Genomic DNA, 18406 nt, shown 5'->3' with positions numbered 1-18406 from the left:
TATTCAAAAGAAGAATCACTAAAAGACTTGCACACTTGTGTATCATGAGTGTTTTTTAATCAGAACTTGAACATTAGCACTTAACAACGCAAAAATACTTTACACAAAAATATAATACAAACAAATGAATATAAAGAGTAGTATGTTTCGCATGGACCAGTTTAATCACATCTACTTTGAAAACTGAACAGATATAAGTCTTTTTCTTTTGAAAACTGGACCAAAGACTAAAATCGCTTAAACAAATTGTGCGTCTAAACTCTGGATTAAGAAAATTACACAATAATTAATATAATTGAGACTAACAGATTGAGTGACATAGCAAAGATGAACAGTAGAAATGTATGTTATTTTTGTTCAAAGATTCACTTTGATCATCTTCACTATGAGAGATTCTGGAGTGATTCATGCACCTCTGTAGAGGCAACAGCAGAAACCAAGCTGTTTTTATTTTTCTGTTCAACACAAATGTTTAACTTATGTAAAAGTGCAGTCACACGTTGAATGATTTTGAACAGCACACAGGTGTGGGATCACCAGTAGCATATTTTAAACATTATGACAGTATCAGCTTAGTGTATCCAGGCATTAATCTAACAGCAGTTAATGCATGCTACTGTTATCTGCTGAGAATCACTTTATAAATATTCACAGATTTACAGGTATTTACACATTGACACAGAACACTAGGCTCTCCCATTTCTTTCTGCTTACAATGAAAAGTGCTCATGAAATAAATATATTGCATTCATCTGTGCAGTATGAAATTACTGGAGTAGAAAATGGAGCCACATTCACATCACATTCTGATGTTACTGAAATATTATGCAATCTGATTTTTTTTTTATCGATTGCAGAAAAAAAAGTTAGAGATGATTTAAAATTCTACACCAGTTGAAGGTTCAGTAAGACATTAATAAAGTTGGTTAAACATTGAAAATCATTTTTACATACTGTTCTAATGAGATTTCAAAGAAAACATAAAAAGATACACAACTTCCAGGAAACAATTACTATTAGCAACACTAGCGCCACATACCAGCAAACCCTTTAACCAAATTAGCATTACTTTAAATACCAGCCACCGGTCAAAATCTGACCAATACACTTTTACGGTGGCTTGCTAAAACGTGAAATCAGCACATTTAGCCTCAACTGCTTATTTTTATTTTTTTTTTTTTTTTTGCTCTTTGGGATTTAAATATTAATTTAGACTGAATAGAGGAATGAATAAAACTTACTGAGCTTATAGAAGTCTTCAATAGACTTTGGTTTGTGTTGCACAGTGTATTTCACTATACCCCCACCATCGCCACCAACATCACCATTACCAAAAAAAGACAAGAAAAGGAAAGAAACAAAAAGGTAAGAAAGTGCTATTAACAAATAGAAATAGTACACAAGTCTTCCCAAGAGGGACGTACAATATTTCTTCAAGGAATGTATGAAATCAGTCAAAGAAAAAACAAAACAAAAACAACAATACTTAAGAAAAAAAATCTTGGAAACAAAATATATTGGGAAAAAAAAATAGAAAACTTTTGTCCCCAAAAATGATCTTCACATCCATTCTGCACTGGCATTAAGTTTGCAAAATGACACTCATGTAAACACACTCACCCCGCAAAACTAGGGTTTATACTCAAAGAACTGGATTCCAGTCATCACTTTTAACACTAATAAGAAAAAATAATCAAATCATGCATATTCTGTATGCTTCAGGATCAACAACAACAAAAAAGATCTACAAAATAAGACTAATGAAGCAGGAGTGCTGATCAGGTGAAGAGGGTCTGGTGTCTGACGGCTGTGTGCGGTGTCTGAGATATGTGGGTTACTGGTGGGCCGGGACTGTGAAAAGAGCTTCCTCCGACAGACGGGAAATATTGACATTCTGAGGAGAAAAAGTGATTTAAATAACAAATAAACAGCATCTAAATGTACACGTTTCTCACACATTTGATTTGTCTGAGATTGCATATTTGATGTGATGAAAGGGGCTCAAATCTGATTTGAAAGAAGGCCGGCTAATCTAATTTATTTCTCTTCAGATCAATTACCATTTTTTCAAGAATACAAAAATGATATTTATTCATATTTTTTAATAAACAGAGGAAATCTCTAGACTACATACCTCGGGTTTGTCCCTGTGGGTGTTCACTGCCTCCACATTGAGATAGATGGACTGTACTTTACATCCTGGCATAAAAAAATAGAAAATACTAATAAGCCATTTATGGAAAAACACAAACACCCTGAGGGCAGAGAGTAGGCACAAAGGACTGATTTTAAAGACCTTTTTTACGCTTTTGTTTTTACATTTCATTATGTTACACCGTAGAGAAACAATTACTCTACGATCTTTAGTCATAATTATATAAATCATGAATATTTGCATTTCAGTGTAATTTTACAGCATGCATGTTACATATAGGCATTCAGGAGGAATAGAAGATTCTCTCACCATAAGCCACTGGGGTCAGCTTCAGCACGGTGTGTAGGGGACATTTCAGATAAGGCAACTCATCTAGAACAAAACACACCACAAAAAGAACCAGTGAACAACCCAGCCAGATAAATAAGTTTAGAAATGATCAGTGCTTAGAGTTATTGTTGAGAGGCCAATCCTGATGTTATACACTATATAGACAAAAGAACTGGGACAATTCTTACAAATTATTTTACAGTATATTATTATAGTATTGAAGTCTTATCTTATCTTATCTTTAAGAAAATATATCTGCTAGATTTTGGAGAATTTCCGTGTGGATTTAATTGCATTCATTGACAAGAACATTAGGTGGAGCCAGAATGTTGGATTTTATTCTCACCACACAAAATTATTCTAAAAGTATCCGATAAAGCACCATCATTCCAGTAAACAACATTCCACTGTTCTAGAGTGCACTGCTTGGGGATTTATACCCCTGTACATCCCACACCTGCTATTAAATATGCTACAGAAACTAGACAGTTTGCTTTTGCACATCTATGTCAGCAATGGGCGCAACTTAAATCTAATAATGTGTTCATTAGAAGGGGTCTTTATCGGTTTCGAACAATTATGAAGATACTCGACTAGAAGAAAATGACTGAGATACCTGCGCTTTTGTCCAAGAAGTAAGCGAGAAGGCAGCGCATCACAGCCTGGTGGCAGATGACCAGAACATTCTCCTGCCTTTCCAACTCCATGATCACCGGCTCCAGACGCTGTACCAGGTCCTCATACGACTAATACATAGACAGTGTGTTAAATGTTTTTCAGCCTTCTGACAATAAATATTACAGATATTAATATTCATACATTAAAATATGGTCTCTGTTCAAGGCTAATTACAGCATATTAGTGAGCATGCTACACCCTTTGTAAAAATAGCCTTTTTACACTTTTAAATACAGTCTTTCTAATATAACCACCACTGTTTTCCACGCTCCAAGATTATCCGAATTTAATCCAGTTATATTGTATACTGATGTCCAGACATAACCAAGTATTTGAGCAAAATCAAAAGAACATTAAAGAGTGATTTCACATACCTCTCCTTTAGGGTAACGGTAGCGATACTTGTCCTGGTCACGCAGAGCAAACTCCAGTGGGTAATGTTCCTGGATCTCTTCATACCTCATCTCTTCACATACTCCCTACAGACATAAGCAGAATTTAAACTACATAGATCACAAGTGAAATTCAACTCTGAAAAAAATAATAATAATAATAAACAAGAAACCACTTAAAATTATGAGTTTCTTTGATTTTACCAAATTGAAAACCTCTGGAATATAATCAAGAGGATGATTTATGATCACAAGCCATCAAACCAAACTGAACTGCTTGAATTTTCTGTACCAGTAGTAAAGGCATAAAGTTATCCAAAAGCAGTGTGTAAGACTGGTGGAGGAGAACATGCCCAGATACATTAAAAACCAGGGTTATTTCACCAAATATTGATTTCTAAACTTTATCCATATGAAATTGTTTTCTTTGCATTATTTGAGGTCTAAAAGCGCTGCATCTTTTTTGTTATTTCAGCCATTTCTCATTAGAGAAACTGATTCAGAAACTAAAGTGGTCTCTTCATTTTTTTTCCAGAGCTATATATGGAGGCAAGTACAGGAATATGGAAACTTGTTATTTTAGTTAAGTAAAGTTAACATGGGTCAACACACGTACAGCATCAATTTCATTGAGAGCTTTCCACTGTTCATACTGAACACCCAGAGCCTCGGCTGTTTGGATGGTTCGTTTCATCTGACTGGTCCAAACTTTCAGATCTTTTATATTCTGATCCTGAATGAATTTTCCTAGACAATGTGCAAACTGAAAAAGAGAAAAAATGTCTTAGTTAGGAACAGAACAATAAAATAATAAATTCACCTATATTTTTATAGTTAAAATAAATAAATTCATGCAAATTGTGATTCACTCGTAACACACACCTCTTTCCCTCGGGTTGACAGGCCTGAATCCCCACCAATGCGTCCTCTGATGTTAAGATCGCTCTCTCCGTGTCGACAGAGGTAGATGGAGCGTGGAGTGATGTGGATGTTCATCAGGTAATACACAATCCGGCTCTGAATGTGATCCTGCACACGATTTACTAAATATCGTCGACCCACATCCATCACTTTAATGTAGGACAGCTCCCTAATCAAAGACAACAAACACTACAATAAGCATCAAACCCCCTTCATTTTAAAACTAAAAGTAAATTATAAATGCTCTTTACTCTATACAGTCTGTTTATAGAAACTTTATTATTCTGTTTTTATTCAGATTTTATGAATATAACTTATAAAAACTCAAAAAAGTCAGCACAAAATAAATATGTACAGTATAACCGTCTTAAAAACAAACAAAACAGATTTATAAAATTCAATAATCCAAAATTATAAAACAAAAATAATGTAATGTCCTACCTGTCTAAAATCTCATCCAGTGGCTGATAAGAGTTTTCATAACATTTGATCCTCTTCATGAAGTCCTGAACGGCCTCTTCAGTGTTGCAGTCAATGTAGTCTGGACTGCCCAACTTCACCTGCTGCTTTGACAAACAAATAACTTGTGAAGTTACATGAATATTATAAATTATTCATTTAAATGATAAATGATCTTAATATTGAAACTACAGACTTACTACAATGTTCTGGGCAATAACTTCAGGGTCTTCACAAACAGACTCCACAAAAAACACCTAATATCAGCAAACACACCAATATTAAAAACACACAAATATCAGCAGTCTGTAAAAAGATTCATGAGGACCTTAAAGCATTTATTAAGCACTTAAGGATCTCAGCATCTGTGGTGAACTTCAGTACCTTGTAGCCATTTTGCTCTGCAAACCTCATAATCATCCCCCTCCTCTCTCTTGTAGTGTTAGTGGCATCAAATACCTGTCAGGGTTAACACATGCAACTATTAACCACAGTACTTTAGAACTTCTTTTTCTGGTAATCTCAGTATATCTCAGTATACACCTCCATTATGAACTTATCTTAGTTAAGTCTTATACTATATGCAACATAATATTCACTAAAATGTGCAGTTATGCATTAATTCTACTCACAGCCACTTGTCCTCCTTCCACACTGAGGTACTGTCTGACATCGTTCAGCGCAGTCAGAGCACACTGCCTATAAACACAGAAACACAACGCACCATTCATTTAAAAGTTCAACTAGTTACAAATTAACAAAACCACACTGAAGCAAACTGACTTACTTCCTGATCTTTAGCCCCTCTTCATTGTCAGGGCGGAAGAACTCGAAGTTCTTGTATATTTTCACGCACTCCCTCCGATACTGCCCAACATTAAACTCTTAAAACACAAAAGAAACAATAAACAGTAAAAGAGACATCTTGAACTTTATGGATTATGTATACAGTGTGTCTGAATGCAATTCTAATTTGTTGTGAACACATGGGCTAATTTAAAGTGAGCAATTTGCTGACACAGGTGCTTAACTGCGTAAACACAGCTTGTATAATCTGCTGAGAAATATAATGACAATAAGAAGTGATACATTGAAGCAGCAGCATTTGAGCCAAAGGTCACCATGCCCAATGCAAAATAACTACTAGAGGAAGCCTAATATCTAATATCATTTGGATGAGTTGGAGTGGCGTTTGCAGTACAGAACTTGTCACCCAACATCCAAAATCACTAAATCTGTTGGGCCGAATGAGACTTTTTTTTTTTTTTTTTTTTACAGCAAATGTTCCATTCCAACCCAAAAATTAGAAACTGTTCCTGTAGCAAAAAAAAGAGCATTTTTCCTCATCCACCCCATATGTTTCATCTAAGCAATGTGTCTAGTGTATAAGTGTGAACTACCTTTAGTCGGTACACCAATCCAGTTGAGGTAGCGAGTGAGTTTCTTAGAAATGTAGGTTTTTCCCCTGGCCGGCAATCCCACAGTCACAATGAGGGTAGGACAGTTGGTCATGCATACTAAAAGCCAAGCAAGACAAAGAAAAAAAGACAGAAAGTCAGTAAATTACAATATAAAATTATTTTTTTAAAGCAGTTTTATGTACTCCACACAAACACGTGAAAATAACCAGAGTGAATGACACACTGGAATGTGAATTCACCAAACCTGAGAGAAAAATGAATGCCCTCTTTGTTCATCTCTGAGTGAATCTCAGCTGAAAGAGCCAACCATGCAGAGAGACTACAGTGGAGCACCACACACACAGACTTTACACTTTACACACAGTCCTCCATCAATGACACATTTTCTGTAACATGAAGTACTCTAAATGAGAATCTTCATACGAGGGTCCTTATTCTCAAACCTAAGTAAAAAGAATCAGGTTTTTATACAAACCAGTGTAATTACTATATTCACTGAAGTGTGTGATAATCTAAGTTTCGCCATAACAGGTTAGAACTAATGGATGGTTAGTTCATTTAAGTTCAGCATTAAGCTGCTCAAAGAAGTCTGTAAAGTGATTGAAACTAAACTAAGCCCAGGAGTAAATGAATGGAAAAGAGTCTGGGAAAGAATATAATCTATTTAACCAGTATATAAGGTTTCCAAGAGGTGTTTAGTTCCTGTGTGTGCAGCTCTGAGATGCATTAAGGCCCAATTATGCTCAGTGTTATATAAGGCTGTGTACTGGCAATAACACTAAAAAAAGCAATGAAAAATATATATTTATAAAATTTGAATAATAAAAAAGTTCACTTTACATGCAATAATAAAAGTTGAATATAACAAGAGTATAAAAATACAACACTGCTATCTGCCACCAATCTTTACAAGTAAAGTAATATTAAAAATATACTGTGTTTTTGAAAATTGAAAAAAAAACAACAGTACAACAGTACAACAATCACTATAGCTATACCAATAAACATTTTAGAAATCTTATTTGGAAAATTATTCTGAAATAATAATAATAATAATAATAATAATAATAATAATAATAATAATAATAATATAAATACTTTATTATTTTTAATATTATCTTTAAGGTCATGAAAATGCTTACAAGTTTAGCTTACACAACTTTAGCTTTGCCTATTTACACTGAATGAACAACATACTGAAGGTGTATCAGCCTGAACCACATTTTGAATGAGGCTTAATACAAATTAGCACTAACTAAGGCAGCCGGTTTTGTATGAAAGATAAACATCACAAGGCACACTGTGTTTCTTAGAGGGGGTCATGGTGTTTTCCAAGCCACATTTCTTGCTGTGTGTGTCCCTGTTGCTAAGAAACAATCTAAAAGAAAGGGTTCTACCATTAACTAACAAGAGTGGCTAGCATAAATTAGGTAAATTACATTTTGTCTGATTGGTAAAATAATCAAGTTGAGAATATTAATATCTACAGTCAGTAAAACATTTCATTTACCCAGCACCGAATGTCCCAAAAAATACAGAAGTAAAAAACACTGCACAGTGGGACTTTTGAGAACACATCTGCTACAACTCCTCTAGCAGCACTGCTTTCCACTTCACCTGAATAAAGAAAATATCATAGCTCAGTGTAAAACCTTTACATGCAAGAAAATAGTTGGAAGTTATTCAAAATATTCTGTTTTCATGGTCTCACTGTTCATGGTTTTCTTTATCCAAACACTATGCCAATGTTGGCATGCCGATGTTGGCCCACATATACAAATGTCAGTGATGGGGGGGCCCCCCTTAGGGTCAGCGATGGAACCAGGTGGGGTAAACAGGGGCACGCTCTGGGTTGTAAATCGAACACAGGGCCTAGACGAGACCCATGTAAGATTAAGGTGGGCTATAACAATGAGGCCTATTTGGGAAGCCCAACTGGATTCCGGTACAAACCCCATGTACACACTCACTCAAAGCCTATGCCCCCACCTGAAACCCACCTAGCCCATGTTACACCCATGTGAGCCCCACGTAAGCACATTTGCTAGGTTCCTAACCCTTTAACAAAGTCAATTCTTTAACAAAGTTCACATGACCATAAACATTGTTTATACCACTACTGACACACAATTCTGTCATTATACTCATCCAAGTACACATACTTAGTCTGTTTTTCACCTCTCCTTTATCTAAGAGGCAGATATGATGATAAACCAACCATCCGCATACATGTCCTAGTCCAGGCATGGCTTAATTAAAGCACCTGGGGAACTGGTCCTATGTGCTCAGTTAATTACCAGTGACCCCAAAATCTAGGCCTGGATTTTAATTAAAATGTGAAGGACCCAGCCTTCCAGGACAAGAGTTGATCACTCCTGTTCTAGCCCTCAGAGTGTAGTATGGGATACAGAGAAACAGGGTTTATATAACATGAGACAGCCCAAAATCAAAGGGCAGGGGGGTTGACAGGGTCACACACCATTTTGGCTCCATTTACTATTTCCCACAACAATACACCCATGCCGTATTTACCAGTGCCAGCTTTTTCTCAGCGCTGCCAGGCTTTCCACACACATGGACACAAAAAGTGTTTAGTAGTCTTGTGCAAAATTTTGGGGACCCCTGGTGGAAAGGGCATTTTTTTTTCAGACAATCAACAAAAGAAAAAAAAAAAAGAAATAAGTAATATCCCAGAAAATTTAGATGGCACAATTTAAATTTGTTAGCTGAATAAAACAAATTGGGAAAAATAAAACAAGACAGCACTAATGATAAAGTAATTACTTGAAGGACCAAAAAATACAGTACATTTGAATACAATATATTATATTACTAGTTTCCAAGTTTCCCATTTTTTTTCAAATATAAATTGTATAGCCAGCACTCCCATCAAGGCCAAATAAATCCTGTATTACATTGGGTGTTAAAATCATCATAGTCTTCATGATCCACACTCGATTCTAAATTAGTGCAGTGGAGGAGCCCTCGGGACACACACAGCAACAACCAATTAATATAAATGGGTTGAGCTACTTCTATCACTGACTGACAATCAATAACATGCTTCTTTAGAGTGACCCTTTAATTGTATATTTGTATGTATATTTCATATGTGTGTTTTGTGTTTATTTTAATAGGCAGACTTCTATCCTTGATATCTACATATCTATCTATCTATATCAATATACATATTTTGCTATGATAAAGACAAGAAAATTTCCTTCCTCAGGGTCTGGCTTCTGTATGGGCAACAGCACTAATCATATTAAAAACAATATGAAGAGCAAAGCAGTAGTTTAAGGCGAAAGGAAAAACAAATCATGTTGCAATTTAATGTTTATTTTAATTAATTTTGTGTGCCTATGTTTCATACATAATATTTTTGCTGATTAAGTTGTTAATAAATGAATAATAGATATCGTGAATAGGGGTGACCGTGAATAATATCGCCAAAATATTTTAATACGGTTATCGCAAAAATACCCTAAAATGTTATCATATTTAAGGAAAGCAAAAATAAAAAGCTCAATTTTTAAGTATCAAAATTAACAATAATAAAATAATTTACATTTATTTTTATTTAAAGGAGCTTACTTTTAAAATAATAGCGCAATATGTTTGGAATGCACGGTAATATAAAATTTTCACTTATTTCAGGCGGTTAGGATGTATAGCTCGTAGGATACCCCTAAACATATATAACCTAGAGCTATCGCCATAAATGAACGCAGGAGCCCGCCGAACCCAATGACCCCATTAGTGAAATGATGCCCAGCAGCAGCAGAAGAAGAAAAGGATCCGGTAACGCGAGTAAAGCTCTTTAGTCAGCGGTTGCATCACTTTACGGGCCTTCTGTGAGCGAGAGTGAACACGCGGCTTTAAACCCCCTCCGCTGTGAACAGCACCAGCCGCTCCCGAGGCTTAACCGCGGTAAAACCGCGAAAAAACAGTGGTAACCGCGGTAAAATAGTGAAGCGGTAAAGCGGTACCCACCTCTCCTCTGAGAAATGTGTTTATCCGGAAGACCGTTCTTACACGGCATCCAGATCTTCCGCAGCGGGTTCTGGGTGAGCTCGCGGGGCATGACTGCCAGCGTTACGTCTTCAGTGGAGTTCATCCTCCCGGTAGCGCTAACATCCCGTTTCTACAGATCCCGTACAGCTGGCTTGTAGCTAATGAGCGTGAAGGCACGAGACACTGGCGGGCGGCTGGTTGTGGTGCAACTTATGTCATATCGGCTGAGGAACGGCGAGAACCCGTTTTACCGTAACACCAAGAGATGATGCGCACGAGAAAAACACACACAGCAGACAACCCCATGAAAAACATACAGGATATACTAGTGCGTCTCAAAAATTAGAATATCATTGAAAAGTTACTTTATTTTAGTAATTCAGTTGAAAATGAGAAACTCATATATTATATACATGTATTGCACACAGAGTCATCTGTTTTAAACTTTTATTTCTTTTATTGTTATGGCTTACAGCCAGTGAAACCCCAAAAATAAGTTAAATAAAAAAAATGTAAAAAAAATCCCAATTGACCTATTAATACTTTTGGCAGTGTGCCAAGTCCTGCTGGAAAATGAAATCCGCTTTCCATAAAAGTTGTCATTAGAGAGAGGCATAAACTGAAGTAAGATTTTCCAAAAAAAAAACAATGCACTGGCTTTGGACTTGATATAACACAGTGGACCAACACCAGCAGATTACATGACTCTCCAAACCATCACTGATTGTGGAAACTTTACACTAGACCTCAAGCAGCTTGGACTGTGTGCCTCTCTACTCTTCCTCCAGACTCTGCCTCCTTGCTTTCCAAATGAAATGTAAAATTTACTGATGGTCAGTGATGGTTTGGAGATTCATGTCATCTGCTGGGGTTGGTTCACTGTGTTATGTCAAGTCCAAAATCAGTGAAGTGTTTTCCCGGAAAATCTTACTACATGATTCCCTCTGCTAATAAATTTTCATTTTCCAGCAGGAATTGGCACACTGCCCACAGTGCCATTAATTTTCTTCTTTTCTGAGATATTGATTTTTGGATTTTAATTGGCTGTTAGCTATAATCATCAACAATAAAAGGAATAAACGCTTAAAATAGATCTATATAATATATGAGTCTCATATGTTTAACTGAATCACTGAAATAAAGTACCTTTTCAATGATATTACATTTTTTTGAGATGCACTAGTATATTAAACAGCGTTAAATATATTTGCTTATATTTTCTCACAATCCTAGTTATACATTTGCAAACAAATTGTAGTGAAAATGGGCAATTTTTCACTTAATTCGAACAGTAACGTTTTTTCTCTAAGTATAACCTTTGGTTATTTACACTTATACACTTATATACTGGAATATTCATTTTTTAGCTGGCTTTTTAGTTCTACTTATATTTTCACACAGTTCTGTACTTTCTGCCTTATTTAAACTTTCAAAATAGCTTTGTTACTTCTATTTCATTACAGCTTGTTTTCATTTGGGCTTTTTATCGTTAAAAACTGTTCAGATAAATCTCTCCATCTGGATAAAGTGAATTTGATTGTGGTTGGATGAGAAGTATAAACATATACTATTCCGACATCCTATTGGTTTATACGTGATCAATCACACCTGTACAGGTCAAATCAAACTTAAGCAACTTGAGCAAAATGTCCAATCTAAGCTTATTTAATATATTTGCATTGTACTAAAATGCATTCATTTTCAAAAGGCATAAATGCAGCTAAAAACAGGTAGAATAGTACATTCCAAAACCAACATTAACATTGTAATATAACATTATAATAATTAAGAACAATGTCTTTTGAAGAGAAAGGGTAGTGCACTATAGGACCCTGTGGCGCCGCCTAAGCTTTGGTTCTTCATTACTTTTATACTTTAAGTAGTTTTGAAACCAGTACTTTTACACTTTTATTTTTGTAATAGCTTTTTATTTTAGTAAAAGCTTGAGGTTCTACAGAAGTATTTTTAAACCATAGTATCTATATAAGGTAAGTACTTTTAACACCTTTTTTAAGCACTGAGGAATACTATTTTGTAAAAAAAATAAAAAATAAAAAAACGGAATGGACAGCATGGTAATAAAATGTTCAGTCTTTTTAAAACTACCGTATATGAATGAGAAGAAGAGCCCATCTTTGATGAAAAAACGGCATACAGGAGGGGTTGAACAATTTTTAAAAACAGAAGTCCTCTGCTGTTCACATGCAGCGCACATGGGCTGTGAATGTTAATGTGGCTCTGACCAATCAGAACGCTTCGGAGGAGAATGGTCGTCCAATAGCGAACCAGGCTTACTGCACGAGAAGGCGTGCACAGGCTATGGGGCCCACTGTAGTAAACAGTGGCCTAGAACTGAACGGCTCGTGCTTTTCACAGAAAAACAGCAGCAATAACTCAGAAAGATCATGCGAACCCTACTCCAGCGAGTGGTTGATCCTCTGCAGTGCAGATGTTGAGTAAATGCGCGCTTTAGTATTATAGAGTAATCAGAGGTCAGGACAGCAGCCTAATGCTGCATGCAGAGTTATAAAAACAACAACAGCCAATAAAAAAACACGTCTTATAGAAAAGGACATAACGAAGGAGGTTCAGGGGAAGTTCACACACTCACATATCCTGTCAGCTTGAAATTATACTGGCTGTCTGATTTTTGTCGACTGACTTCACTTAACCTTATAAGGAACATGCTGTTCTGTACATGATATGCTCATCATGCCCTGAGCACGCGTTATGTTACTGGTTGCTGTTAAACTTAAGCTTTTTATTGGTCTAAAACACCGTGTCACGCACCTTCCCATACTGTTATTGTAGGACAGAGCCCTGACAATTTAATAGTGCCAAAAGGTTTAATAAACATTATACTGAATAAAAGCTTTATGAATACTTGTTTTACTTATCCTTGTTGCTTCAGCATTTTATATTCAGTCCCACTTTCTAAACAGAACAGGGCCTCTCTTCCATATGTTGCACATATTCACATACATGTAGCATGGCTTTATGTCAGAAAGAAAATCTAATAGGTATATTGATATAATTTCTCCTTGTTACCTGGGTCTATCTATTCAAGTGTGGGTCGCTTTTTTTACTTTAAAGTATGACCAGGAGCTGTTATGTCCCATTTTCTGACTATGTGAAATTGAAAAAAGAATAAAAAACAGCTAAAAAGTGAAAAGATATAAATTTAACAAAAGGAGAATAGAAATACTAATAAAGACTGGGTTTAGATACTTAGAATACTTTAGAATAATCCAACTTTTCTTCTGGGAAAATTTTATGCTAGATATTGGAGCACTGCTTTGAAGATTTGATTGCATTCAATAAATTCATGAATGAGGTTAAAATGTTGGTATTGGAGGGTTAGATCTTATTTATTTATGCAGGCTGATTATTAGAAAATATATCTCGAAATGCTGGACCTATGGACCTATTGCAGAAAAAAATATGCACATATAGAAATAGTGCCATCTAATGGCCAAACTCATTTCATGTTCATAGCCATTGCACATTGCAGACTAGTGGTTACTGTTTGTAAACGTGTCAGTCAAAAATAAACAAACAAAAACACTTTTATTTTGTTAATAAGATGTAAGTAATCTACAAAGGTACCAAAACAGAAGTTACTGGTACGTTCAATGAGAATTTTTTTTAAATTGCTGATTTTAAAGAAGATAAAGCTGTAGATACTATTATTTTACTTGTAATTTGATTGTATTGTATTTAACAATGTTTAGTCATAACTCTACGAATTACTCGATTATTTTATTTATTTATTTATTGGGAGGTAAACAAAGTCATTCAGAGTGGATTAATGAGAAATTGTAAACTGTAGAGAACCTCTTTATTTATAGCCATGATGTCTACAACACAAAAGTAATTGTTTTATTTACTATTATATATGCCCATTGATCCTATACATGTATTATATATAATTTAATATGAAATGCTTGGTAGTTTTAAATCTAAAAATGGTAGTGTTAAATCTAAAAATGGTAGTGTTAAATCTAAAAATATGTTGTTGGTATAATTGTGTTATGCAACACCTTGTATATACCTTTACACCATTATCTGTATAATAATATATGTCAGTGCAATGAAAATTCTTTAGATTTTAGTCAATTGTTAATTTATTTAACAAACTCGCCTATTTTATTGTTTTATGCAAAGCTAAAATTGTGTGGGCTAAATTTGTTTTATCATTAATCTGGTCACCTGCCACCTGTCATCATTTATCATCTTTTTAAACTTTTAATGGTACTGGTCTTTATTCTCAAGTTATTTATGTAAATGTGAATTGCTTCATTAGATTTATTAATATTAGTATGAAAGTAGATAACACTACATTCAAATATTATTGAATCATTTTCATATAATATTTATTTATACCATAATATCCTTTCAAATAAACAATACATAAAGACTTCTGTGAGATTCCATAAAAAAAAACAGTTAATGGAAGGTTTCACTTAAGGCAACTCTTCTTTGGTCCACTAGATGGGAGCCGCACACTTGCAGTTGCAGTGATCGTACTGCAGAGGGCTGTTTTAGAGGGAGGGAGAGTTTTTCAATGTAGATCCTGGTTCTCTACTCTGGATCAGTACATGACTTACTAGATAGAACTGTGTGTTCTGGATATGGATGACAATATAATCCTTTATCCTTTGTCTGTGTTTTACACATAGACACTGTTCACCATATTTAAGGCATGCAGACTGATTATGCTTAATTGATAGTCATGGCCTGATTTGTGTTCAATTTAATTTACATTCAAAGTTTAAAATCATAATTAGAAAACTGAAATTATTCAAAAATTCCAAAACTATTATTAAGAATAAGCGACTTCTGTTTTTGAATTATTGGCCATTACTACATAGTTAAATAGTTGTAAATAGTTCCATAGTCTATCTTTCTTATGTCCAAGATCATTCACAAGTGATTTGATTTTGTTTCAGTTTCACACCCTGATATTTTATTTTCGATGCTGCTATATGATTGTATGTTGCTACTATATGATTGTATGAGCATGTGTGACTCTTGTTTCTGGAGTATTTACATACTTTTGCAGCTAGTTCTTTCTTATGTTTATCTTATCTTTGATTTACTTCATTTTATTTTCTATACGGTTTATTGACCTTAATGTGCTTCTATATAGTACTGCTCTATTGTACGGTGTCCTTGGGTAAACCTTATACATATTATTATTATTATTATTCCTGTCACTGTTGTGTATACAGTGTCTTGTTTAGCTGATATCCACAAACACGTATTTACACTCTGTCTTATCTCTCTACTGCTCATTCTCCTGCATTCTTATGCAGGTCAAACAGATTTCTTACATAACAGCTCGTCATATCTGAGCCTATAATACACATGTAGCTGAGATCTGTTTATCCATCCATCTCTGTGTGTGCGCGTGTGTGCGCGTGTGTACTGCAGCATGACATCATGGAGAGGATACAGATCTGTGTAAGCAGTGTTTAATCAAATAGCATTTAAAATGTAAATGCATAATGAAGGGCAAATACAAATGTACATACTGATACAAACACACACACGGTCGCACTTGCTGGCAGACAGACACAGAGAGCTGGTGCTGCTGCTGAAGGCTGAAGGGGATTGGAGGGAATGGAGTTGAACTTTCACACAGATACTGCAGAGAGAGAGGGCGGGGGAGCGAGCAGGAGAGAGAGGGGGAGGAGGAAAACAGGGAGGCATAACCAGAGCAAGGCAACAGAAGACTAGGCTACACACTGAGGCTGAAGAATGAGTGATAGAAAAGAAAAATAATACCCTGCGACGAGGAAATACTAAGCCTGAAATAAAACCAGAAAGAGAAAGGCTGAGTGTCCACCCATTTTTATCTGTGTAGAAATATGAAGAACAGCATGCACTATCACTGCAACTGATTCCTGGATCTATCTTTCCAGTATTCTGTGTGTGCATGTTGTGTGATATGACAGCATACAGCTGGTTTTAAGTAACACACACTATTACACACATTATACACACATTAAAGAGAGCAGAGGCTTATCAAAAGAGATGGAGAGGAGGATGGGAGAGATGGAAGTGAAGATAGAAAGCAAGTTAAAGGAGGCAGACATTAGATGGTGTGATAAACACAGAGAAACAGTGCATTTACTAGCCTTTCCTCAAAAATAGACTTACCCCTTTTAGATCTCATTGCTGGAATATTCGACTCTGTCCTACCATCACACACCCTCTCCATAGCTCACACAACACACACACACACACACACACACACACACACACACACACACACACACACGACCCAAAGACACGTCACTCATGGACTGTTTGGGCTGTTTTATAATGAGGAGGATAAATGCTTTAAAAACATTCATATGATATAAACATAATTTTGGACACACGTTTTAAAATGTGGGGCTTATTAGAGTATTCTTTACATTCAACACACACACCACACACGTCTTGTTTATCATCACACCCCCCCTTCACATCCGTTCACCTGCCGAACAGACGCCCCCAGCCTCAAAACACGCTGTCAGTCCAGTCAATGAAGTTTGTTTCACACTTTGGACTCATTTTAGTACATTCTGAAATTGCGTAACCGGAATCAACTCGGAGCTCTACAGTTAGCAGCAGACTTCCATTCAACTGCATGCAGTCCAACATGACCTCCACAAACTGCTGCTATAACGAGCTACTTTACTGCAAACACAGCCCTCAGACAGGCGCGGACAGCTTAATGAAAGGAAAGTGTACTTTTTTTACTACACGACACTAAATTTCACCATATCCCCAGTTCTGTCTCTCTGCTCCTCCTACACTCCAGTTACACTGTTAATGTTTTACTCTAAAGCTGTAGCAGCAGCAGCTCCGCGAGCTGTTTACACTCCGTCCACTCTCTGATGCTCGAACATGGCGAGTCAGTGCTGTATATGAACCTCCGTGACCATGTTTGAGCCCCACAGCCGCGGGTAGCTAGTGTGTCCTGCCCTGCTGACCGCTGACTGACCGTGTCACCGAGGGTCCTGCTTACCTGCCCTGTCCCGGTGGCGCGTGCAGCCTCTCATGCTGTTGCTGGAGCCCTGCGCGTGCCAGCGTGCTACAAGCGCTCAGTGTGGATGGGTATACAGAAAGAGAGAGAGAGAGTGAGTGAGTGAGAGTGTGGATGGGTATAGAGAGAGAGAGAGTGAGAAAGAGTGCGCGTGGATGGGTACAGAGGGTGTGTGTGTATGTGTGTGTGGATGGGTATATAGACAGAGAAGAAGTGAGGGAGTGTGGATGGGGACAGAGAGACGGAGAGAGTGAGTGTGGATAGGTATATAGAGAGAGTGAGAGACAGTGTGGATGAGTATAGAGAGAGAGTGAGAGACAGTGTGGATGGGTATATAGAGAGAGTGAGAGAAAGTGTGGATGGGTACAGAGACACAGAGAGAGTTTGGATGGGTATAGCAGGTAAGAAAGTGTGGAAGGGTAAAGTGAAAGTGAAAGAGTGTGGATGGTATAGAGAGTGAGAGAGAATGTTAGAGACAGAGAGAGTGAGTGTGGATGAGTAGAAAGAGAAAGAGAGTGATTGTGGATGGGTATATAGAGAGAGTGAGAGACAGTGTGGATGAGTACAGAGAGAGAGTGAGAGACAGTGTGGATGGGTATATAGAGAGAGTGAGAGAAAGTGTGGATGGGTACAGAGACACAGAGAGAGTTTGGATGGGTATAGCAGGTAAGAAAGTGTGGAAGGGTAAAGTGAAAGTGAAAGAGTGTGGATGGTATAGAGAGTGAGAGAGAATGTTAATGGGTATACATATATATGGATGAGTATAGAGAGACAGAGAGAGTGAGTGTGGATGAGTAGAAAGAGAAAGAGAGTGATTGTGGATGGGTATATAGAGAGAGTGAGAGACAGTGTGGATAAGGTATAGAGAGTGAGAGTAAGAGAGTGTGGATGGGTATAGAGAGTGAAAGAGAGTGCGTGTGGATGGGTAAACAGATGATGTAGGAGTGAGGGAGTGTGGATGGGTACAGAGAGACAGAGAGAGTGAGTGTGGAAGGGTATA

General features: G+C 36.5%; 1 protein-coding gene across 3 annotated transcripts; it reads right to left on the bottom strand.

Annotated features, from left to right (window-relative positions):
- Window positions 1-35: 35 nt before the first annotated feature.
- Window positions 36-17590, bottom strand: pfkfb4b (6-phosphofructo-2-kinase/fructose-2,6-biphosphatase 4b). 3 transcript variants are annotated; one of them, XM_007254260.4, is made up of 14 exons: window positions 17389-17590; window positions 6336-6452; window positions 5723-5819; window positions 5568-5634; window positions 5320-5394; window positions 5136-5192; window positions 4918-5039; window positions 4438-4645; window positions 4172-4318; window positions 3538-3642; window positions 3102-3231; window positions 2465-2527; window positions 2135-2199; window positions 36-1894 (listed from the first exon to the last, which is right to left on the bottom strand). In XM_007254260.4, exons 1-14 carry the CDS (start codon window positions 17420-17422, stop codon window positions 1835-1837), a joined length of 1347 nt encoding a protein of 448 aa, XP_007254322.1. In that variant the 5' UTR covers window positions 17423-17590; the 3' UTR covers window positions 36-1834. The 3 variants fall into 3 exon arrangements, with proteins under 3 accessions (XP_007254322.1, XP_007254321.1, XP_007254320.1); XM_007254259.4 differs by lacking the exon at window positions 17389-17590 and adding an exon at window positions 16533-16622; XM_007254258.4 differs by lacking the exon at window positions 17389-17590 and adding an exon at window positions 10350-10583.
- Window positions 17591-18406: the final 816 nt, after the last annotated feature.

Source organism: Astyanax mexicanus, chromosome 5 (assembly GCF_023375975.1).
Source record: "Astyanax mexicanus isolate ESR-SI-001 chromosome 5, AstMex3_surface, whole genome shotgun sequence".
Taxonomy (NCBI): Eukaryota; Metazoa; Chordata; class Actinopteri; order Characiformes; family Acestrorhamphidae; genus Astyanax; species Astyanax mexicanus.
This window is presented reverse-complemented; position numbering and strand designations above follow the sequence as displayed.